Genomic DNA, 22,673 nt, shown 5'->3' with positions numbered 1-22,673 from the left:
TAGTGGTTATGTTTATCTGGAAACTTCCTGAGAATTAAGCTGGTGTTGCTTTTCCGGTTGCAGGCAAGTTTTTAAAAGCCTCTTCATTTGTCTCTTTAGAACTAGATTTTAATTTTTTTTTTTAAAGTCATCTCAAGCCGAAGTTTTCCTTGGAATATGCTCCTTGAATTGCCGTGGAAGTTACAGTCTTACACTTTAGAGGATTATTTTGGAGTTCATCTAATGGTTATTTTCCCCAGTATGTGCTGTTTTAAGAAAGTTATGCTTCAGTGCCTTAAAGATTTTCTATATTTAATTTAATGGGTTGGAAATGTGATAGAAAAAGAACTGTTTGCCTGTTTCTTGGACTGCAGCTGTGTCACATCTTTTAAAATCTTTATAATTGCTGTGTTATCTCCAACACTCACGGCATTGCTCACTGGTATCAGCTAAACACTGTGCTATCAATGAGGCTTTTCAGAATTTAAAATTAAAATCCCAGGTTTTTAGGGGGTTTCTTTGCACTCTCGCTAACTGTTTTAGTTTGTTTGCTGCATGTTTGCTCTTATCAATTATTTACAAAGGCAGCAAGGCAAACTTGAAATCCTGTAGCGTTTGGAATTAATAATTTAATGCCCTTGTTTCCTTTTAATCTTCTCTCTGTACAGTTATGTCCATAGTCACTTTTCTGGTGTTAAACTTTATTAAACAAATCAACAATGCAAGTAAAACGGTCGATAAATAAGTTGCGTCGATCCAGACCTAAACATAATTTCCCTCCATGGGGCTTTTATCTTGAATTACAGCTTTAAAACCATCTTTATACTGAACATTATTATATGAAACATTAAGAATTGCTTTCTGGGTTGTTAGGAAACTAAGAAATACATCTCCCAGTGCAGAGTTGCCAGTGTCCTTAAACCTCAGGTTTCCACCTGTAACAGCTGCCAAGTCCCAGTTTCATGGAGTTTCTTGCTGCCTGTGACTGTCAAGGTGTTTTTTCATGTCTCTGTGATGTTTGCCAGTTTTGAGCTTCTCTGTATTTTGTGTACAGCTTCCCTCTTCTCCTTAGTATCCTATTTGACAAGCCTGCCCTGTCAGAGACAACCTTTTTGGAATAAACATTCCTGCATTCCTCGTACCCTTATCAATTACTGGCGCTGACCAGGTTTGAGTCCCTTATTCTCTGTCAGTCAGGTTTTCCTCCTCGGTCACTTTTGGATCAGTGCTGAAGAGATCACACAACAGAGGGGTTCAGAGGAAAGGGGGTGGTGGTTGTTGTTCCTCTGGGCTGAGAATCCTGAGTACCTGTGGTGGGGCTCTGTGGAAGGTGACTCCACCACTGCCCTGGGCAGCCCCTTCATTCTGATGCCTGACAACCCTTTCAGTGATTAAATTTTCCCTAATAACCTATTTAAGCCTTCCCTAGCATAACTTGAGGCCGTTCCCTCTCCTCCTGTCCCTGTTCCCTGGCAGCAGAGCCCGATTTCCCCTCCGGCTGCCCCCTCCTGTCAGGGACTTGTGCAGAGCCACAAGGTCCCCCCTGAGCCTCCTTTGCTCCAGGCTGAGCCCCTTTCCAGCTCCCTCAGCCGCTCCTGGGGCTCCAGCCCCTCCCCAGCTCCGTTCCCTGCCCTGGCCCCGCTCCAGCCCCTCAGGGTCCCTCTGGCCGGAGGGCCCCGAGCTGGACACGGCCCCGAGGGGCCTCAGCAGGGCCGGGCAGGGGACGGGCCCTGCCCTGGGGCTGTGGCCACACCGTGGCTGGCACAGCCCAGCGGCCATCGGCCTCTCGCCCACCTGGGCTCGTGTTCAGCCCTGTCCCCAGCACTCCTAGGGCCTTTTCCAGCTGCTCTTGCCCCAGCCTGGAGTGTTGCACGGGGTTGTTGTGCCCCAAGGACAGGAGCGGGCCCTTGGCCTTGCTGAGCCCACGGATCCCGGCTGTGCAGATCCCTGCAGCAGATCCACAGCCCAGCAGCTTGGGGCCTGCAGCTTCCCCAGGGTGCCCTCGATCCCCTCACCCACATCACTGATAAAGATAAAATACAGAACAGGACTGGGCCCAGACTGGGGAGCAGCACTGGTGTCAGGCCACCAGCTGGATGTAATTCTGTTCCCCCCTTCTCTGGGCCCAGCCTTCCAGCCGTTCACTTTCCAACCTGGTATTTTTGCCTTTTCTTGGGTTGAAATTACTCCTGTTCCGTGCAGAAGCTGGGAAGGAGGAAGAGGGCTTTTCCTGTGCTCTTCCATCACTTACCAGTGGTAGAGCGACACAGATCCTGGGCATGCTGCAGAATTTGGGGGAAGTAGCTGAGGGCTTCTGCCATGCACAGTAAACAACACCGAGTCAATCATGCACCCCCTCAACACAAAATGTTTTAAAAAGGATTTTTGCAATAACGATAACACATAAATACACATGTTTTTGTGGAAACTTGGCTTTTCATACTGCTTTGGGGGCTTGCTCACATCACATTCCATCATTCTATTTACAGCTGCTGCTTCCCCCTGCCTGTGCCATTCCTACTGTGTTGAGTGCCCCAAGGAAATGTTCACACTTGCTGGTTCTTGGCTCTCAGGAGTTCTGTGTTTACAGGGTGATGCTTCAATGTTGCTGTGCCCGGGAGGGATGTTCTGTGTGCCATGCAGTGGCAGTGTCACCCCGCAGGCAAACCCAAAACACACAGCCAGGGAAAAGGCAGGAGAGAAAACAGTGGTGGAAGCACAAGTAGGCTCTGAGCTCCCCGTGTTAGCTGGCTGACAGCTTTTCTTTCAGGAAAAGGCCTTTTCCAGTATTATTTACAGAGTAACACGAAGGGAGTTGAAATATTTTTGTTAGAATAAATATGATTTTGTTCTGTGCTTTGCTGCAAGTGCAGTAATGCTCCTTCAAAGACAGTGATTTCAACACAGGGATCTGCTTTAGAGGGTAGTTGAAATGTTTGCTTCCACAGATCACTTCCTGGCTTTTGTATCCAATATCCTTTAAATCCACCGACTGTTCAGCTTGCACGTGTTGGCTGTGCTTGTTCCAGGAGTGGAATCAGAGATGGGTGCTGCTCCTCTAGGCTCCTGGGGTCAACTGCTTTAGCACTGCAGTTTTTCCTCTGTGCCTGAAATGTTTCTTCTTAGTATCCCCTTTAATTTCTAAATACATTGGATTAAGGACTGTTCATGTATATAAGCACAGAATAGTCACATCCTGAGCTTGCTCATCAGAGACAAAAGAGTTAAGATACAGGAATGAATTGAATGGGATGGCATAAAAGGTCTGTTCCTTTCTCAAAGCATGTTGACTTGGAGCTCTTTTGGAGAGGGGAAAGAAAAAAAAGTCTCTTTGTGGTATGAAAGAACAGAAAAGATTTTTTTTTTTTCTGAATTTTTGTTTCACATTTTAGGACTAATACCCTTCCTAATTCTTTATGTTGGGTTCAAATAACCTCTTCCTTGCCTTCCTAGGACGCAAGGTGTCCTTGCTGTTGCCTAGTGCTCCTCCATCTCCCCCTCTGCCATGCTTTTCCAGGTTTCCATGGGCAGCATGAGACACCGAAGAAATGGCAATTTTGAGAGTTCCAGGCTCCTGTATTCCAGCATGTCTCGCAGCATAGACGTGGCTTGCAGCGATGCTGTGAGTACCTGGTACATGCTGGTGTCTCGGGAGGGGCCGCAGTGGTGGCGAATTCGGTCAAATCGGGAGCAGGATGATGGATTTGTCACTTTTCCCTTTATGGAGAAGTTTTCATAGCCAGTGACCCTCAAGCAGCAGCTGACATGGTGAAACTTCAGCGGTGTGTTGCGTTCATTTTGCACCCTGTAGCTCTTTATTGTGCTTTCTTTGTCACTTCTGGTTTGAAATCCTTTTTCATGTCAAGAGACAGATTTGTCTGCATAAAGAACCACCCCAAGCTCTTCTCGCAGCTTGATGGCCAAGGCAGACAGCATATAGTTGTGTTAAACATCCTTCCATGCCTGAAGGATTTGCTGATCCCAGCAATTGCCTGGCAGATTCCCTGCTCCTGATGGGCTTGCAGAAGGCCTGATGGCCGATTTTAGGACTTCAGCAAGTGCTTCAACCTCCTTTTATTCTATTTTTTTTTGGTCGTGCACGGTTGTGACTTCTACTGGTTGAATGCATTCCCTTCCATTTTCCTTGTTTTGGATATAATGCTTGTTATGTTTTTCCTACTTGGAATAACTTCTTTTACCAATGGGTAAGCTAAACTGTAGCTGCTTGTCTTCCCTTTGTGTCCCGAGTGAAGTCTTGCCCCGCAAATCCAAGCTGTGCTTGAAAGCAAACAAAAAACTCCCCAACCCTTTATCAGCAAGTGAGAATTTCTCGTTGCTTTCTTAGCTCAAGAGGCACATTAGGGATGAATTTGCATTCCCCTGGTGTGAAAGCTTCTCCGGGGAGTTTCAAGGTTAATTCGAGAGTTAATGGTTAAACAAGCTGGAGAGACTTCCCGTTCTGCTGAGCTCCCATAAAGGAGGACTTGAAGTTGTTCTGGGGTCTTTGTGTGTTGAATTAAAACAGCCCCTACCCTGAAGCACGTTACTGTCTTCTCTTGTTTTTTATCTTTATTTTTCTTTATCATTGGGAAGACTGTTTGCTGTAGTGTTTTAAGCAGCGTCTTTGTGTTCAAACTGACTGTGCTGTTACTGAGGTCTCTTCTGTTTCGTGACTTACCAGAAATAAACTTTAAAAAATTGTTTTCCAGGATTTGGTCAACTTCATCCAAGAAAACTTTAAGAAGAGAGAATGTGTTTTTTTCACAAAGGACACCAAGTCAATGTAAGGAGATACTTTTCTCTTGTTTCTCAAGAATGGGGGGCTGGAAGATGAGGCTCTTTCTGTCTGCAAAGGCAAGGATTAAAGTTCTGGGGATTTTTTTGTTCAGAGCCTGGATCTAGCCGTGCAATCTCACCTTGGTCCCCTTGTTTGAGTTACTCCACAAGTAACTTGATGTGAAACTAGGGATCTGATCTTGTAGCAGCTCTGTCACAGGGTTTAATACCAATTCCCCTATTTGAAGCATAACTGTTGCAATATATAGGTGCTTTTAAGGATGCAGCTCTGGTGTTGGTGTATGACAAGGTGTGTATGTATCAGAGGTTTGCATGATTTAAATTTTCCTTTTAAACCCAAATCACAAATTTCATGCACAAGCCTTTACACAGACACTAGGTTTAGCTCAGGCTGATGGTCTCAGAAGGATGCAACTTCCTGAGGGTGCTCATCTGCCTCCTCTAAATGGCTGATACTTAACACCACTGCAGGTTGCTTGAGGCAGTCAAAGTAAAGGAGGAAAATCCATTTTCAGGCACAGGTACCTGTACAGTGCTTGTTTGAGGACCATAACGTTGCTTTGGGTTTTTGGGGTTTTTTTTTTTTTGGTCTCAGGAGAAAAGTGATCAAACTAACACAGCTGCAGAAATCCTAATGTTGAGCTCTCTGACCTCGCTCTTCTCTGAAGCTGGGAGGAAAAATGCCTCAGAGAGAGGGAGGGAAATTAGTCTCCTTTCAGAAAGTCTCCCTTAGGGTCCTCCTCTGCCACCAAAAATGGGATGTCTGGCAAAGCACCAACGAAGGATGGAGCAGCTGGTTCTCATCAGCTTCTCTTCCTGCAGGCCCACTGGGAAAGGATTGCAGAACTTGCTGGGTTATTTTTGTCTAGATATTTTTAAGGTAAGCTGGCTTGATTTACAAGTTACAGCAGAGTAGGAAAAACCTCTGTAAAGGAGACAAGCAATTACCCCTCCTCCTTGTTCCTCGGAGGAAGCAGGAATATGAACTATGGAAAGCACTTCATGGATAGTGCTGCAGCTTTTCCTAGGAAAAGAATTCTCCTAACCTTCCCAACTACTCGTGCTGCACAACCCAAGTGCAGATTGTTCCTGCCCTGCTGCAGTTTGTGTTGGTGAGGAGAGCACTGGAAGTGCCTGCACACCTTGCCATGCACCAGCCGTGTGCTGGGCTGGGAACAGAGCAAACGGCCTGGAAAACCTGCTCAGAGACCTGAGGCCCCTTCCTTCTTGATGTGAATGAGTGTCTTGGGTGTGCTTAGATAGCAGCCAGACCCCGAGTTGGAGGGAAAACAATTGCACGTAGCAATTAGAGGATCAGAGATTTGTTAATGTTGGAGAGGACCTTTAAAATCAAGTCAGCCCAGCACCATCACTGAACCCTGTCCTCAAGTACCACATCCACGTGGTTTTGGAACATTTCCTGGGTTGGTGACTCCACCACAACCCTGGGCAGGCTGTACCAATACCTGACAGCCCTTTCCCTGAAATTTTCTTTTTTCCTGCTATCCAGTCTGAACCTCCCCAGCCACAACTTGAGGCCTTTTCCTCTTGTCCTGTCACTTGTTACCTGGGAGAGGAGATGCAGTGAACTCATCCTGTGTGGTTAAGAGCACAAAAAGGGAAAGAAACCCCTCATACACCTCGGGTTAGCAGCAGGTGAGGTCACTGGTGCCACGTTCTGGTTTGATTTCTTCATTTCAGTGCTGAGTTGTAGAGTGTAGCATTACACTGCTGGTGACCCTTGGTTTGGCACTTAGGTAAGGCCCATCCAGCAGTGCCAGCTCATCCCTCAGCACAGCCTGGTTCCCGAGCTGCGTTCCTCTTCCCACTGCTGGGCAGAAGCAGGTTATGGGGGAGGAAGCAGGATTAGGTGCTGCTCTGCTTTGTCAGGTGGCAAATCCCAGTAGAGTCCCAGACACAACTGCTTCTACAGCTCCACCTGCTGCTTTCCTTGCTGTCAGAGCTCACTTTCCCATGCTCAGGATTCCTCAGGGGTCTCATGTCTATTCACTCTTCTTTCAGGGGCAACTTATGTAAATGTGGATACCCTGAAAATCAGCACATAGAGGGCACTCAGGTTAACACCACTGAAAAATGGAACTACAAGAAGCACACGAGGGAGCTTCCTACCGATGCCTTTGGGGACATTCAGTTTGAAAACCTGGGAAAAAGAGGAAAGGTAAGTGGATATATTAAGGAAATTCATGAGGCCCCTGTTGGGTACCAGTGGGAACTCCTCAAAAGCAAGGAAGGCGAAAGGTATTTTATTCTAACGGCAGGCAGGAGTTGAGCTACAAGGGGCACGAGCTCGTTTCTCAAGCTCTGAAGATAGGTAACAAATGTTAATTTCTTCTCGTGTTATTTGCTGGTTAGGCTGGTGATGGGAGTGAGAAGAGGTGGTTGTGTTTCCAGGCATGGCAGGAGAATGGGTGAATGAGGGTGATATTCAAGTAGTATTTTATATCCACATGGACCAGCTTGCTCAGGCCTATAGCCGGTTGAATATTGAGTATTTCCCAGGGTGCATATGAGACAGTGACAAGTTCTGGAGGGATGTAAGATAGCTGTGGAACTTCCAAAGTTTTAGTCCATTTGTTGTTTTTTTTTCCTCGTGCTTTTGCTTGGAGTGGGGACAGCGGAGGTGTGGGAAGAAGAAAATAGCTGCTCTTGGTGTTTTTGATGATGTATACTGATGCTTGTGAGGAGTCACATGTGGCTGAGCTCATCTGCCTCCTCTAAATGGCTGATATTTAACACCAGTGCAGGTTGCTTGAGACAAGCAAAATAAATGAGGAAAATCAGAGCCTGCTATGTAAATTAATTTGGTTTGTTTTATGCAAAGTAGCAGAAATAAGGCATTTCAGTGGGAAATGAGACTGAAAGTTTCAAATCACACTTTAACAGATCCACGTAGTTCACATATTTCTTGATATGCACAGTTTAGCTTTGTACTACTTTGTTGTAAGCTGCTGTGTGACTTCACGGGAACGAGAAGTGCTTTGCTCTGTTGTAATATTTCAGACTTCTCAAAGGTTCGATGTTCTTTCCTTAGGCTTTGTCTTCCCCACTTCCAGCTTCGGAATTCAGTTCATGTGCCCATAGTTGTTTCATGAGGACTCTCAAGGCCGCTTTGCGTATTTCAGAGCATATATGTTTGTTCAAACACTGCATATAGGTCTCCCTGTCCTTCCCATGAGCATGTTGACTGGAATCACATCTATTCCCTGTTCTTATTCCCTACACAGCAAGGCACCTGCTGCTCCTTGAAGATTTCCAAGTGTTTTCTGTTGATTGATGTGCAGCACGGAGGGCTTCAAACTCAGGGTGACCTAAGAATTGCTGTCAATTACCAGTGAGGGATGGGAAGTTTTATACCTTGTGCTTTTTAGGACAGATGAGTTTTTAAAAGTTCTGAGCAGAAATGGGATGTGAACAGACCCATAAAGAGGTTTGAGGGACAGGCAGGGAGAGCTGGTGGTGCTTAACCCTGGAGAAGAGATGGTTCCAGGGAGACCTTAGAGCCCCTTGCAGGGCCTAAAGGGGCTCCAGGAGAGCTGCAGAGGGACTTGGGGCCAGGGTCTGGAGTGACAAGACAAGGGGAAGTGGCTTCCCAGTGCCAGAGGGCAGGGCTGGATGGGATATTGGGCAGGAATTGTTCCCTGGGAGGGTGCTGAGGCCCTGGCACAGGGTGCCCAGAGCAGCTGTGGCTGCCCCTGGATCCCTGGCAGTGCCCAAGGCCAGGCTGGACACTGGGGCTTGGAGCAGCCTGGGACAGTGGAAGGTGTCCCTGCCCACGGCAGGGGTGGAATGGGATGAGCTTCAGGGTCCCTTCCAACCCGAACTGCTCTGGGATTCTATAAAATCTCACCCTCTGTAAGTCCAGCTTTGGAGCTCTGTGTTTCTGCTGTGCTGCTCAGACCCTCTCTAACACCCACGAGCATCGCAGTCGCTGTGTTGTATGTTCTGTGAGCCCAAACCCCAAAAGGGCGTCTCTGAATCACAGCCATGGTGTGGGAGCAGCATCCAGCTGCACCAGGAGATGGCAGCGTTGTACTTCAGAGGAGGGAGGCGGCTGAGCTGAGGCGTTCAGCTGCTGGAGTGGAGCTGGCGGGGTTTGCTGTGGGCAGGGCTCACCAGGTAATTTTCCTGGTAGCCTCCCTCTCATATGGGATCCTTTCCTGAAAAACGGAAGCTTCTTAGGGCAGAAGCTGTGGGAGTCCCTTAGCTTTCCTGCATAGCTGCTGGAGCCTGCTCAGCATCCTCTGTGATGCCCTAAATGCCTTAGCTCCTCCTGGGAGCCTGTCCTGGAACACACGAAGGTTTTCATTCAAGTTCTGTGTCTCTCAAGATGGGGACGCTTGTTCCTTAAACCAATCCTTTGATTTTGCTCTCCTGCAAATACTGGACAATTGATACAAAATCCTCTGTGACTCAGGTCCAAGCTACCACTTTTCATCCCCTCATTTGGGTTGTGCAGCCATCCTAAAGTACCTCACGCCAGTGATGAAACTGCGAAGAGGTTTTTGAATAGCAAAGCAAGATAAGGCCAGAGAGTCTTTCATGTAAATGGGAGACCTATTGGGTCCACCTGAAGCCAGATTATCTCTCTCATGTGCTTTCTGGCACATGAGTAAGCTTTACTACATATTTGATGTATTTGTTTTGTGTTATACTTGAAGCCCTGGAGTGGATGTGTGTTGTGAAGTGGGGACACCACGCACATGGAGCCTGGGGTTTGTTTGAATAGTATAATCAAAGTACAGCTGTCATTATTAGTAGTTCACTGCAATGATGCTGCCACTGATTCATAATCTAAGCTTTAAGTCGTGCTGTTAGAGTTTAAGTTGTTACAGTGGTGGTGTGTTCATCCTCGCAGAGTTCCTCTGAAGCCCATGGTCACTGCTCTTGCCTCCTCTAGAGGAAGGTGGGTTGGGTACCTGGTGTAGGGGAAGGATGAAGGTGCTTCAGAGGAAGAGACAAGAATTTCATCATCACCTTGCCTTTCACCTGCTGGCTCTTGAAAGGAGGGTGTGCAGCAGAGAAGAAAATGCAATCCCTGCGTTGTTCCCAGCCACCTCCATTTATCTCCTGCTGTATTTGTTCTCCCGTTTTCTCTCCCCCAAGTACATCCGCCTGTCGTGTGACACAGACTCAGAAACGCTCTACGATCTCATGACCCAGCACTGGCACCTGAAAACCCCAAACCTCGTCATCTCCGTCACCGGCGGCGCCAAGAACTTCGCGCTCAAGCCCCGCATGCGCAAGATATTCAGCAGGCTGATCTACATCGCCCAGTCCAAGGGTAAACAGCTGCTTCTGTGCCTCTGTTTGTTTATTGCTGCAGAACAGGGGTGCAGAGGTAGCAGCTCAAAGGGTCAGTGAGGAAGCAGAGTGGTCAGTTTGCTTCTGCTCGACTGCTGCACTTAGGACACATGTGGCATGAATGGTTTGGAATTGACGGGACTGAGAGTTAGTCAGGGGATGCACGTGGTGTAACATAAGGTGAGTTGTGTAGCATCTCTTTGTGTTTAATTGAAGAATAAACTCCTCTTCCAAGGTCACAAAAGGGGTGGTGTGGGTTATGTGTTCAGAGCCTTGGCAGGATGGGTGTTTGGCTGTGTTCCCCCAGGTGATTGGGTGTTGTTCCAGGAGCCTGGATTTTCACCGGGGGCACGCACTACGGGCTGATGAAGTACATTGGGGAGGTGGTCAGAGACAACACCATCAGTCGCAGCTCCGAGGAGAACGTGGTGGCCATCGGCATCGCGGCCTGGGGCATGATCTCCAACCGGGAAACGCTCGTCCGCACGGCCGACAGTGACGTAAGGATCACGGGATCGTTAAGGTTGGGAGAACGTTAATGGGGTTAACGGTAAGGCTGAAAAACTTGGGCCTCTGAGATCATCAAGTCCAGCTGTCAGCCCAGCACTACCACCACATTCACCATTAAACCATGTCTTCAAGTGCCACGTGGATGGGTTGGTGGGGTAAGAAAGAGGAGGCTCGGCCTCAAAACATCAGGAGCTCTTCCCAGAACAGGAGGAAAGTAAAATGTTCTCACACCCAAGGTAGTCACACATCGGGCCTGGTGAGGAGGATTTCAGCTGTGCCAGATTTTGGTGCGTCTGTGTGGGAGTTCAGCTGCCCTTAACCTGTGTCTGGCATTACTTTAGGGAATAACCACTGCTCCCATGGTTGTTCTAGCTCTGAAATCCCCACACGCTCCCCCACAGTAGGGATTCCCATGAGCTAAGACACGTTGTACCTGCTGCTGCTGCTGTGGAGGATCTTCATTGATACTGCTATCCTACCTGTCAGACACACTGGGGTAGCTCCCCTTGTCTCTTGTCCCCTAAACATGATAGAATCTGTCTAAAAAATGGTCTTACCACGTAAATGATGTGGGTGTGTCCTTGAATCTCTGTCCAAGGCTCTGCTCGTGCTCCTAGGGGAACTACTTGGCCCACTACATCATGGATGACCTGAAGAGAGACCCCCTGTACTGCCTGGATAACAACCACACCCATCTCCTGCTGGTTGATAACGGCACCCACGGGCACCCCACCATAGAGGCCAAAGTGCGCACCCAGCTGGAGAAGTACATCTCGGAACGGGTTATCCCAGGTATCCTCCTCCTTCTGTCTCTGCATGCTTTGGGGCTGATGCACACAGATTTTCTCGGAATAAAAAAGTAGATGCAGCGTCCTGTGGCTGCTGAGCTGGAGGGGGTCTGTGTGTTTACTGCATTGCAGCTGGAGCTCTTTCAGGAGCAACACTTCTCCTCGTCTTCCTTTCTGTACATCCTTTGTGTCCCAGCAAATGCTTCACTTCAGTCACACAGCCCTTCCCTCCCTTCCTCTTGGAAGCTGACCCTTCTATATATACATCCCACCTGGCCCTGCATTCCAGGTAGCTGAAGCACAACTATGCAGGAGCTGAAATTAGGCTTTTCCCAAAGTATTTACGAGGGTGACTGAACCGTCTGCCAACCTGCTGCTAAATAATTTCTCTTTCACCTACTTCTTTACCAAAGTGAAAAAAAAAACCCCCAAACAAACCAAATTTAAAGGCCTTAGCAGGAAATTCTTAAAAAGCTTTAGAGGGTGGTGTTGTTTGTGCTAGCGGTTTTTTTGGAATGTCTCTGAAACACTAACTTCTAGAATTACAGAATTCTTACCTTTCTTTTACAATTGAAAGTGTGAGCTCAGAGGTTCTATGTCTTGAAATTGTGATAAGAACTTTTTGCTGAGACTTCAAATGGTCAAAGTAGTGGATAAATGCAATAGAATTACACTGTAAGGACTTTATAGATAGCAAAAATTAGGATTTCTAGAAGGGAAAAGCTTCTGTTGGAGAAGGCTGTCTGAAGTCAGCTGTGCAAAATGTTGAGCAAAATTGAGTTTTCATTAAAAACAGCTATTAGTAACTCTGGCAAAAAACCCAGCAAAGTAGTATCTGCATGAATGGCTTGGAAATTCCTTCATTGTACTCAGGAAAAATAAGTTGTTCAAACTGCATTAATTGATTTAATCTTCTTCCTTCTGTGGTGTTTGTTTTTTTTTTTTTTTGGTTTTTTTGTTTTTTGTTTTTTTTTTTTTTGTTTGTTTGTTTTTTTTTTTTTTTTTTCATATTTCACAGAATCTAATTACGGTGGGAAGATCCCAATTGTGTGTTTTGCCCAAGGTGGAGGGAAAGAGACTTTGAAAGTAAGTCTGTTTCTTTTATTTATTTCCAGGAATGACTGTAGGGACATTGCTCTAATACTGAAGGCTGATTACTCAACAAGAAACTTCATGAAGTTGACAGTGCTGTTATTTACTGAAGCTTGACCAGCACTTGGTATACAAGGACCTTATTTGCAATTTAAGCTGATGAAGTTTGTTTCAGTTAAAATTACTGTGCAAAATTTCTGCCTTGGGCTGACATCCTGGAAAACTGTTGGCTAGGACAGTTCAGCTGTCTTAGTTCTTCCACATCCCAGAACGTGAAGGGACCTTGAAGACCACCCAGTTCCACCCCTGCCACAGGCAGGGACACCTTCCACCATCCCAGGCTGCTCCAAGCCCTGTCCAACCTGGCCTTGGGCACTGCCAGGGATCCAGGGGCAGCCCCAGCTGCTCTGGGCAACCTGTGCCAGGGCCTGCCCACCCTCATAGTCAATCATTTCTTCCTAATGTGAATACAGATCTCTCCTCTTGTGATTTAAAACCCTCCCCTCTTTGCCCATCACTGTCTGCCTGTGTGAAAGGCTGCTCTCCTGGTCTCTTAAGTACTGAAAGGCCCCATTTTAAATCTAGTTTAGATGTGGACCTAGTTGAAATGTTGGCAGCTGAGCAGGGCAGGAGGGCTCTGCTGACTCTGACCCTTCCAAGCCTATTTGGGGAAGGAGCAGGCATCATCTTCAAACAGATGACAGGTAGGAGGAGGATGAGCAGAACAAAGAGGTTTCTTGAAACAGGATGTCTAAGGGACACTTAGGGAAGGGGGAAAGGGAGATGGCTTCTCAATCTGTCTCAGTGTTAAGAACCAGGGTTGCTGCTTCTCCATCCACCTTGCCAGAGTGAAGATGAGTGGCCTGAGGGAGCAAAGGGACCTCACTCCAGGGATTTCAAAGTTGAGGGGATGTGGAGTCAGGCTGTGGTGAGGAGGGAACAGTAACAGTGAGGACGAGCTCTGACCAACTCAAGGAAGAGCTGATTTATTTTAGCCTGTACTAAAGGCCTGGGGAAGGGGCTGGATTTTGCAAGAGCGTAGGATGCAGCAAAAATAAAGTTGAAAACAGCATGATATTCATGATTATTTTGTTTGTGGATGTTACCTTGGTACTTCCTGTTCTGGCCGGAGCTGTGCTGTTCCTGTCAAGGTTAATCAAACTGTTTTGCTTGTCAGGAGGATGAACAATGTGAATTCAAAGCAGGGTCTCTGCTACCACTTCATTGCTAGTGTTAATCAGTGGGTCTGAACCACTGTGTGAAATTCCAGATCACTATCCCAGCTCCCTGGGAGTTTCCTGGGAGTTTTGTTCCATTTGTGTGACAAATTTTATCTTTGCCTGTAGGTAAATTGTAGGTGAATACAGGTGCAGTGTTAACCAGAGATCCTGAGATGAAATGAAGCATCCATTCAGCTTTTGGGATAAAGCTGTGCTTAGAGGGCTGTGTTGACTATGTCCATCTCCTTTTAGCTCCAAATTGCTGACTTTTGAGAAAGGATTTGGCCAGCACTGAAGGAGCTGACTCCTGCCAAGTGCTGTAGCTGAGCAGACTTAGGATTACACATTTTTTGGAGAGACCTCAAACCCACTGTTAAGCAGTGATACATAACACAGGTTTAGTGGCCGCCTAATCAGAATGAGTAAAAGCCTTGTTAAATCAAATGCATAATTGCTGGCAAGAGGTTCCTCTGGGAAGTACCTGGATGATGGTTCAATTAAGGGTTCATGCTGCTCTCTTGGCTATTTTGTAGCATCACAGTTAACACTGAGGTTGGAAAAGATTTCTAAGATCACAAGGTCCCATAGTCAATGTAGCACCATCATCATGTTCACTGCTGAACCATGTCCTCAGGTGCTACGTCCACACGTTTTTTTGAACACTTCAGGGATGGTGACTTCCTTAAGCATCTTGTTCCAGTCCTTGGCAACCCTTTCTGTGGAGAATTTTAAGTGATCTCCAACCTAAACCTTCCCTGGTGCAACTTAAGGCTGTTTTGTGCTGAGTTTTTATTTCTCAGTGTTGTAAGTGCACTGAGATATTCGTGCCTGCCCTCTTGCTCCTTTGTAGGTGAAGCCATTTTTGCAAGGAGTAAATTGAGTCTCTGACCAGCCCAAGTGACACAGCAGACTCCATGCTGTGCACGTCTGTCCTTGCCATGCCTTGGTCGGAGCAGTGCTGGCCAGGAAAGGCTCCCTCTTTCTCAGCCTCTGTGAGTGGTGCGTGATGACAAGAATCAGCTTTAGCAGAGGAGAAGTAAAACTGTGCCAAGCTTCTGTTTTAAATTCCCTGTGGTGTAAAACATGCACTTTAGCTGAACCCTTCTTTAGAAGACCACTTTCATCTAGCTGATAAGAAAAACCTCCTTGCTTTTGTCACAGACCTGCTCTCCAGCTGACAGAAGGAATGTGCACATGGTTTTGATGACTCCAAGTTGATTTTTTTTTTTTTTTGTTTGTTCTCCAGAAACTCTCTTAACTAAGAGATGTTCTTGATGATAACTTGCATCAACTCCCTTTGTACAATTTGCTGGCACTTTATGTTCCTGTGACTCTGTTCTCAGTATAGTGATGCAAATGGGATCAGTGTTTCCTGTTGTGGTCTTTGCACCAGGAGGGCTAATGGTCCTTCCAGCATGATTTCAGTGACTTTTTGTCTTGCTGTTAATCCGTGTACGATGTTGCTGTGTGAGAAATGATGTAAGTGGATACTTGGAGGCTTTCAGTAACCAAGTTTGATGTTCTTGTGATGCTACAGAAGTGATCTCTCTGTAAAATACTGCTGCTTCTGCCTCCAGCAAATAAATCCAGAGCCTTTGGTCTTGGCTGAGCAGTGCTGTGCCATAAACCAGCAGTGACTGTAGCACTGCTGTGTGACCCGAATGCCATTTCCACTTGGCCGTTGTCCTGATCTGCTGATCCACTCTAACACTGAGCAGCCTGGTCCAGTGGAAGGTGTCCCTGCCCGTGGCAGGGGGTGGGACAGGATGAGCTTCAAGGTCCCTCCCGACACAAGCTGTTGTGTGATTCCATGAAAATTTGGCATATGGTGATTTCTGACCCCCAGTCTCTGTGGGGCTCTCCACAGCCCTCTCTCACTAGGTGGATGATGCTTTAAAGGGTTGTCACTGGTAATGGATCAGTGGATAATAATAAAACTCCTTGTTGTGGACCGTGGGTTTCTGGTGTTCTCTAGGCTTCCTTACTCAGTAACAGGCTCTAATAACAGTCATGCTTCAAGTGATGTGCTCTCCCTCTCTGCCTCCCTAGTCCATCAACGTGGCCATCAAGAGCAAGATTCCCTGTGTGGTGGTGGAGGGCTCTGGCCGCATTGCTGATGTCATTGCGAGCCTGATGGAGGCAGAAGGCACTCTTGCCTCATCCTGTGTCAAGGAGAGCCTCCTCAGGTTCCTGCCTCGCACCATTTCCAGGCTCTCAGAAGAGGAGACTGAGAGCTGGATCAAGTGGGTGAGTGTGGGGTGCTGTGGGAGCTGAAAGTGGGAGGAGGGTGGGGAGGGAGCAGCTGGTGACTTCCAAGTCAGGGCTGTTGCTATCTGGTGATACCTACGGGGTGTGCAGGGCCCCTTGCCATGTTAGACCTGTGCAGATTGAAAGAAGGGAAATTCTGAATCTACAGGGATTGGAACAAAAGCGGTGGGGGGGGGCTGCAATCAAGTCAGCCCATGGCTGGTCACAGGAAAGCCAAGAAGGTTCCAGAAGGATCTTTTCCGTGTGGAGTTGCTGAAGGCAGTGTTCCCTGTCTGGCCATGCTTTGGAGTGTACCTCCCTCCTGCATCAGAAATGGCTAAGATTATTTGTCTTCTATATGCTACAATGAAACTAACTTTATCAAACTTCATAATGTGAGGAATTAGCTCTATTTTTGATAAAGCACAAGGAGACAGAGACTGTTCTCTAACAAACTGCGTGGCGTAAGTTGAGACTTATGCTGTCACAATCTTTTCTACTTTAGGAGTAGCTTCTAATTACTGAGATTATATCTTTTTGTTAATGATGATCTACATAGGGGAATCACTGTTATTTGCTGTATGTTCAGAGGATAATTAATATTGTCCTTTGGTGACTTTAAAATCAAGCTCATTATCTGCTTCTATTTGGGCTTGTTTAAATTTGTTAAAAACCAGGACTGATGAGAAGCAGCTTTGCTACGATGTGGTGGCAAATTTCTTTTTAAAAGGCTCTAGGAGAAGTGCTGCTAAACAGCCTTGATTGCTTTGAAATGGAACTTTTCCTTTTTGTAGATCAAAGAAGTCCTTGAGAGCCCTCATTTACTGACAGTGATCAAAATAGAAGAAGCAGGAGATGAAATTGTGAGCAATGCCATTTCCTTTGCCCTGTACAAAGGCAAGTAATTGTTTTTCTGGGTTCGTTTGGGGATTTAAGAGTAAGTAGAAAAAGGATGGCTGTTTGTTTTCTAGAACAGCTTTCCTTAGAGTAGTGCTGTTTCTCTAGAGGTCAGCTCCTGCCACAGTGTGGAGCTTGTCTTTCTCTGAAGGGGCGTGGGCAGGCTACAGCAGCAGTATGGGATCCTTCAGTGTGGGCAAGATCCAAACCACATGATTGGGAAGGCATTTTTGAGAGCCTTGGGGATGCTGGTAGGGCCCCAATGGGAATCCTGCAGAATCTCCTCAGTGTAGAGGGTGCAGGACACTGAGGAGCCTGGAGGAAGCACTGTGCTGATCTTGGTTATGAGGTGCTCCTAGCAGCTCCTTTGTGGCCTGTCTTGGACCATAAATATGTCCCTGAGCCTCCAGCATCCTCCAGCCCCCAGTCAGGAGGATGTGCATGAGTTTGGGGAAAGACACTTAGAAGGAGTCTTGCCCTGGTAGTGTGAGAGGCAGAGATGATAAATGTGCCTGGTCTTTACTAGAGGTTGTTCCTCCTCTGCAGCTTTCAGCACCAATGAGCATGACAGGGATAACTGGAATGGGCAGCTGAAGCTGCTGCTGGAGTGGAACCAGCTGGACCTGGCCAGCGATGAGATCTTCACCAATGACCGAAACTGGGAGGTACAGCCGCCTTCTGTGTGAGTGCAGGGAGCTGTGGGGAGGGACACATCCCAGCAGGAACCACTGTCTCAGCACCTCAGGCTCTGTAAGAGAGTGTCTGTTCCTCCTGTCACATTCCATTCAACCTGGAGAAGAGCAGGTCATTCCTCATTGGGAGCTGCTGCTTCCTCCTCTTGTCTCTGCTGTGGCCAGGGACAGCGCCCTAGGGAACGGCTGGAGCTGTGCCAGGGCAGGGTTAGGTTGGGTATCAGGGAAAGGTTCTTCCCCCAGAGGCTGCTGGGCACTGCCCAGGCTCCCCAGGGAATGGGCACGGCCCCGAGGCTGCCAGAGCCCAAGGAGCACTGGGCCAACTCTCTCAGGGATGCCCAGGGTGGGGTTGGTGGGGTGTCTGTGCAGGGCCAGGAGTTGGGCTCCATGATCCTTGTGGGTCCTTTCCTACCTCGGGTTACTCCATGAAGCCATGATTCATTGTTCCATGATGATCTATTCTAGGATCACTGGTTGCAAAGGTGATCTGCCCATGCCAAAAATGCTCTGGGCCATCCAGCAAAGGCAATTGCTTGCAGAAAAAACCCGATTCTGATGAAAGTGTGACAGGTACCATGTGTCAGGCCTTAGGTAAAATTAGGTGCTTCCTAACACTTTTTCATTTCTTCCTAGTCTGCTGACCTACAGGACGTGATGTTCACAGCCTTGGTGAAAGACAGGCCCAAATTTGTCCGACTCTTCCTGGAAAACGGCTTGAATCTGCGGAAGTTCCTCACCACAGAGGTCCTGAGGGAGCTGTACACCAACAACTTCAGCAGCCTGGTGTTCAAGAACCTGCAGATTGCCAAGAACTCCTACAACGATGCCCTCCTCACCTTCGTGTGGAAGATGGTGGAGGACTTCCGGAGAGATCTCAAGAGAGACTACAAAAACAGCAAGGATGAGATGGAGATACAGCTTGCAGTGAGTGCTGAGCAGTTTGATCCTGCCGTCAGTGAGGTGATCTGGACTGCAGTGGTTAAAGCAGGAAATGCCTTTGACCCAAATATCCTTTAATGCCAGCTTCAGGAGAAACAGGGAGGCTGATTCTTCCTTGTCAGATACAAAGCTTTCGTATAAATATCAAATATAACTTCACTCACGGTAGTGTGTGACAACTGGCAGAGAGCTGAGAGAAGGGGTTGGTGGGGTGGCTGTGAAAGGAAGAAAATACGAAAGCAGGAGAGTCCAGGCTCAGATTTGTTCCAGTTGGAAAACATTTGGTGAGCTTAGGTCTGAGTTCCTGCTCTCTTTTTCAGGAGGAGTGTCCTATCACAAGGCACCCGTTGCAAGCTCTGTTTATTTGGTCAGTTCTTCAGAACAAGAAGGAGCTGTCCAAAGTCATTTGGGAGCAAGTAAGTTGAGTTCTCCTTTATTCCTCCTTGCAGGCAGTGCAGTGGGGTTCTGTGTCTTTGGTTTGTAGGTGTTTGAAGGCTCCACATCCAACTCCAAACACAGCCCCACAAGAGGAGGTGATTGCTGGATGACACTGGTTGGATGGTTCTGGTTCCAAGTGTTTGACTGAAATCCAATTTCTAACTTGGATTAGACAGTCATTTAATGATTGTAGAATCAAATAGATGATTCTGGACTGGGAACTGAGAAGCTGCAAAATGGAGAATAATTTTTAAAGGATTCCACCTGGTATAGTGGAAGGTGTCCCTGCATGGCAGGGGGTTGGGATGAGATGGTCTTTAAAGTCCTTTCCAACCCAAATCATTGTGATTTTAGGATTCTCTGATCATGTTCCCTTCACAGAGGGATTTGCATGACTTCACTCTCTCCCCACAGACCAGAGGCTGCACTTTGGCAGCCCTGGGGGCCAGTAAGCTCCTGAAAAGTATGGCCAAGGTGAAGAACGATATAAATGCTGCTGGTGAGTCTGAGGAACTCGCTAACGAGTATGAGACAAGAGCAGTAGGTAAGTGCCTGCTCTGTGAGTCCTTTAGGAATTCAGTAGGAAGGGCCAGAGACCAGGGAATTAAAAACTATAGATATGTAACATGAAATAAAATTTTCTTTAATGCCAGCATGCGTTTTTACTGCTTGGAAATTTCTTCCACACCATTTGTTCCCAGTAGTAATTTTGTGTCCTGTCTTAAAAGCTTGGCTTCAAAAGATGGGTGTTCTGAGGTGTTTATTTTGGGGTAGAGAACTTCTTTCATGGGGAAGAAAAGCTGCTGAAGAAAAGCTCTACTGGCAAGGCTGAAGAAGGGTGCCAACAAACAGGAAGGAGAATATGGAAAAAGGGAAACTTTCCATATTGAGTACTTGTAAAATGCAGGTTGGGAAAATCCACCCTTCAGATTTGTGGGTGTACTTTTGGGGAATTGAGAACAAGTTGCATGTAAAAAGTAGATTGAATTCCTAAGTTTTGAACAGCAAAATCATAGGCCTTACTTACAATAAGATGACAAGATCCTGTGGTGCAGGATGGTGGCGTCTTAATTTGGAGGGAGATGCAACACAGTGGTACCTTGGGGACTTTTTCAGGGGTTATGTCTTGCCTGTGCAGAAAACCTCCCCAAGTCAGAGCAGGTGACAGGTAAAGGGTAATTGGAAACAGCTGAATAGGAAACCACAGGAGTGCTGCTGGAAAGGGCTTCTGGAAGTGTCCAGTCCAATCTTCTCACTGAGGTGATGTCACCACAGGACCAAACCAGTTCTGTCCTGGCCTCATTTAGCCATGTCTGGAAAATCCCCATGGGTGGGCCTTGGTTTTTGGCACTTGGGGAATGGCTTTGGTGGTGGACCTAACAGTGCTGACTTAATGGCTGGACTTGACCTTAGAGGTCTTTTCCAACCTAAATGATTCTGTGACTTTATAAGGAGCAGTACAAGGCCACACTGGAAGTATCTTGCTTGTTTCCAGAGAGTATCTCCTACTCCACAGAGCAAAAACTGCTTAGATAGACTTTTTAAAAGGTATCTACATCCCTCAGGCCTGATGATATAGCAAGTCACTAAGGAGTGAACAGTGCATTTCCCAGTGAAAAGGCATCAGATTCGGACTTTTCCAACCCAGATGTTAATATGGGACTGACTGTAATTGATTAGGTCAGTGCCAGATGGAATTTAAGAAAAGAGGGCAAAATAAGTAGATTTACTGAGTCATTTAAAGAGAAATTAATGTTTTTTACTCAATCTTTTCATGCAGAACTAAGTGCTCTCTGTGTCCATTTAGTGTTCTGGTTTCCATCCAGACATGAGTTCTGTATGGAAGTTTAAGATGTGCAGTGGGGTTGTAAAGCGATGCACAGTCGTTCTGCAGTGCTGAAAACATGAGAAGCGTTCTTGTGTCTGCATGCTTTGATGTTACAAATATTACCCTGAAGATGTTTGCACCCGGGCTGGTGGGAAATTGAAGTTGGAGCTCAGTGTGGAGCCGCTTCTTTCTTCCAGAGCTGTTCACTGAGTGCTACAGCAACGATGAAGACCTGGCTGAGCAGCTGCTGACTTACTCCTGTGAAGCCTGGGGAGTGAGCAACTGTCTGGAGCTAGCCGTGGAAGCCAAGGACCAGCAGTTTATTGCCCAGCCAGGTGTGCAGGTAATGGCAGTGTAGAAAAGGTGTACTGTACCTCTTGTGACCTAACAGGGGGTGTGGCTCCTCCTCTGGAAACAGGGGGTGGCTGATTTACCCACAGATGTAAATCATAAGGGAAAAACCTTTACTTCAGGCTATAAATCGTAATGAGCTGGGTAGTAAAGGCTGCCTGAAGTAATTTCTGCTCTGGCACAGCTCTGGGTGTGCACAGTGTGGGTGTAACAGCCAGCATGGATGAGCATTGCATATATTGCAATGGTTTATAAGTGTTTCATCGATCAGGTCAGGTCCTGCTCAGCCTCATTTTAAACTCCTCATCATGTAGATGGAGGATGGCTGCACTAAGGAGCCAGCATGCTGTTACTGATGCAGAAAGCTTTCTGTGTTGTTGAAACAGGAATCTCAAGTATTTTGATTGAAATCTGAAAGTTTAGGGTTTATTTTTCCCAAATCAAACGTTCTCTAATAGCCTTCCTCGGTTATTTTGTTGCTGTTAGAACAAATGAGGGTGTTTCCTTCTTCCTTGCAGAATTTCCTTTCTAAGCAGTGGTATGGAGAGATTTCAAGAGACACTAAGAACTGGAAGATCATACTGTGCCTGTTCTTTTTCCCTTTAATAGGCTGTGGTTTCATCTCCTTCAGGTAATAACTGGTTTTTCACTAATGGGAAATTTTTTCAGAGGGAGAGGAAGTCAGTTAGTTGTAGAATCTTAGGGTAAGTCGGGCTGGGTGATCATCCAGCTAACAGGATCAGCTGGAGCAGGTTGCCCATGACTGTGTCCAGTTTTGGATATCTCCAAGGGTGGAGACTCCACAGCCACTCTGGGGGACGTGTCCTAGTGTTCAGTCAGTCTTAAATAAAGGTAGTGAAAAGCTGAACGAGCTTCTGACAGTGTTTCACTCTGATCTTGGATTTGAGATCATAGAATCACAGGACGGTTTGGGTTGGAAGGGACCTTGAAGCTTACCTTGTTTCAGCCCCTGCCATGAGCAGGGACACCTTCCACTAGCCCAGGTCTCTCCAAGCCCTATCCAAGCTGGAAGATGTACCAGTTCACTGGAGAGTGCCTGAGGGCAGTGTATGCGGGATGTCCTTACCTCTAAAGTAACACCCTGAGCTGGACTTTGCACCTTTCTCACTTTGACCTTGAAGAACACAAATGTTTCCAGGCATAAAAGCTATGCTTTGAGACCTTTTCCCTCTTTTAATTCCTCAGGAAAAAGCCTGTGGAGAAGAGTAAGAAACTCTTCTTGTATTATGTATCTTTCTTCACTTCTCCCTTTGTGGTCTTCTCCTGGAACGTCATCTTCTACATTGCTTTCCTGTTGCTCTTCGCCTACGTGTTGCTTATGGATTTCCAGAAGGAACCCACGGCCCTGGAGATCATCCTTTACGTGCTGGTCTTCATTCTGCTTTGTGATGAAGTGAGACAAGTAGGCAGCGCTTGCAACCCCAAAAAGTTTAGTGTTAGAGCCAAAGCCGGGTGGTTTTTCCCCTCCAAGGCAGTGCTGGGTGGTGCTCAGGGACAGGGGAACCACTTCCTAGGAGAGATGTTCAGGCAGCTCAGGGCTCAATGAGGGATT

The 22,673-nt window shown here is 46.9% G+C and overlaps 1 protein-coding gene across 17 annotated transcripts in view; it reads left to right on the top strand.

Annotated features, from left to right (window-relative positions):
• The window catches only part of TRPM8 (transient receptor potential cation channel subfamily M member 8), an 87,829-nt gene that overhangs the window by 50,206 nt on the left and 14,950 nt on the right, over positions 1-22,673 (top strand). For 9 of the 17 annotated variants that reach the window (XR_007204867.1, XM_048309902.1, XM_048309901.1 and 6 more), the window contains 16 exons: positions 3,497-3,601; positions 4,689-4,762; positions 6,799-6,955; positions 9,901-10,078; positions 10,426-10,598; positions 11,226-11,400; positions 12,415-12,482; positions 15,758-15,955; positions 16,750-16,852; positions 17,399-17,517; positions 18,178-18,468; positions 18,804-18,899; positions 19,303-19,465; positions 20,947-21,092; positions 21,619-21,731; positions 22,307-22,523. Coding sequence is in view for 15 of the 17 variants with exons in the window: in XM_048309902.1 (XP_048165859.1) it covers positions 3,497-3,601; positions 4,689-4,762; positions 6,799-6,955; positions 9,901-10,078; positions 10,426-10,598; positions 11,226-11,400; positions 12,415-12,482; positions 15,758-15,955; positions 16,750-16,852; positions 17,399-17,517; positions 18,178-18,468; positions 18,804-18,899; positions 19,303-19,465; positions 20,947-21,092; positions 21,619-21,731; positions 22,307-22,523 (2,376 nt within the window). In the remaining 2 variants the exon portion in view is untranslated. Of the gene's footprint in view, positions 1-3,432; positions 3,602-4,688; positions 4,763-6,798; positions 6,956-9,900; positions 10,079-10,425; positions 10,599-11,225; positions 11,401-12,414; positions 12,483-15,757; positions 15,956-16,749; positions 16,853-17,398; positions 17,535-18,177; positions 18,469-18,803; positions 18,900-19,302; positions 19,466-20,946; positions 21,093-21,618; positions 21,732-22,306; positions 22,524-22,673 lie in introns of those variants that run through there. The other 8 variants (XM_048309905.1, XM_048309907.1, XM_048309906.1 and 5 more) reach the window with 8 other exon arrangements.

The sequence above is a fragment of the Corvus hawaiiensis genome, chromosome 7, assembly GCF_020740725.1.
Source record: "Corvus hawaiiensis isolate bCorHaw1 chromosome 7, bCorHaw1.pri.cur, whole genome shotgun sequence".
Taxonomy (NCBI): domain Eukaryota; kingdom Metazoa; phylum Chordata; class Aves; order Passeriformes; family Corvidae; genus Corvus; species Corvus hawaiiensis.
The sequence above is the reverse complement of the archived record's forward strand: the minus strand, read 5'-3'. Positions and strand labels throughout refer to the sequence as shown.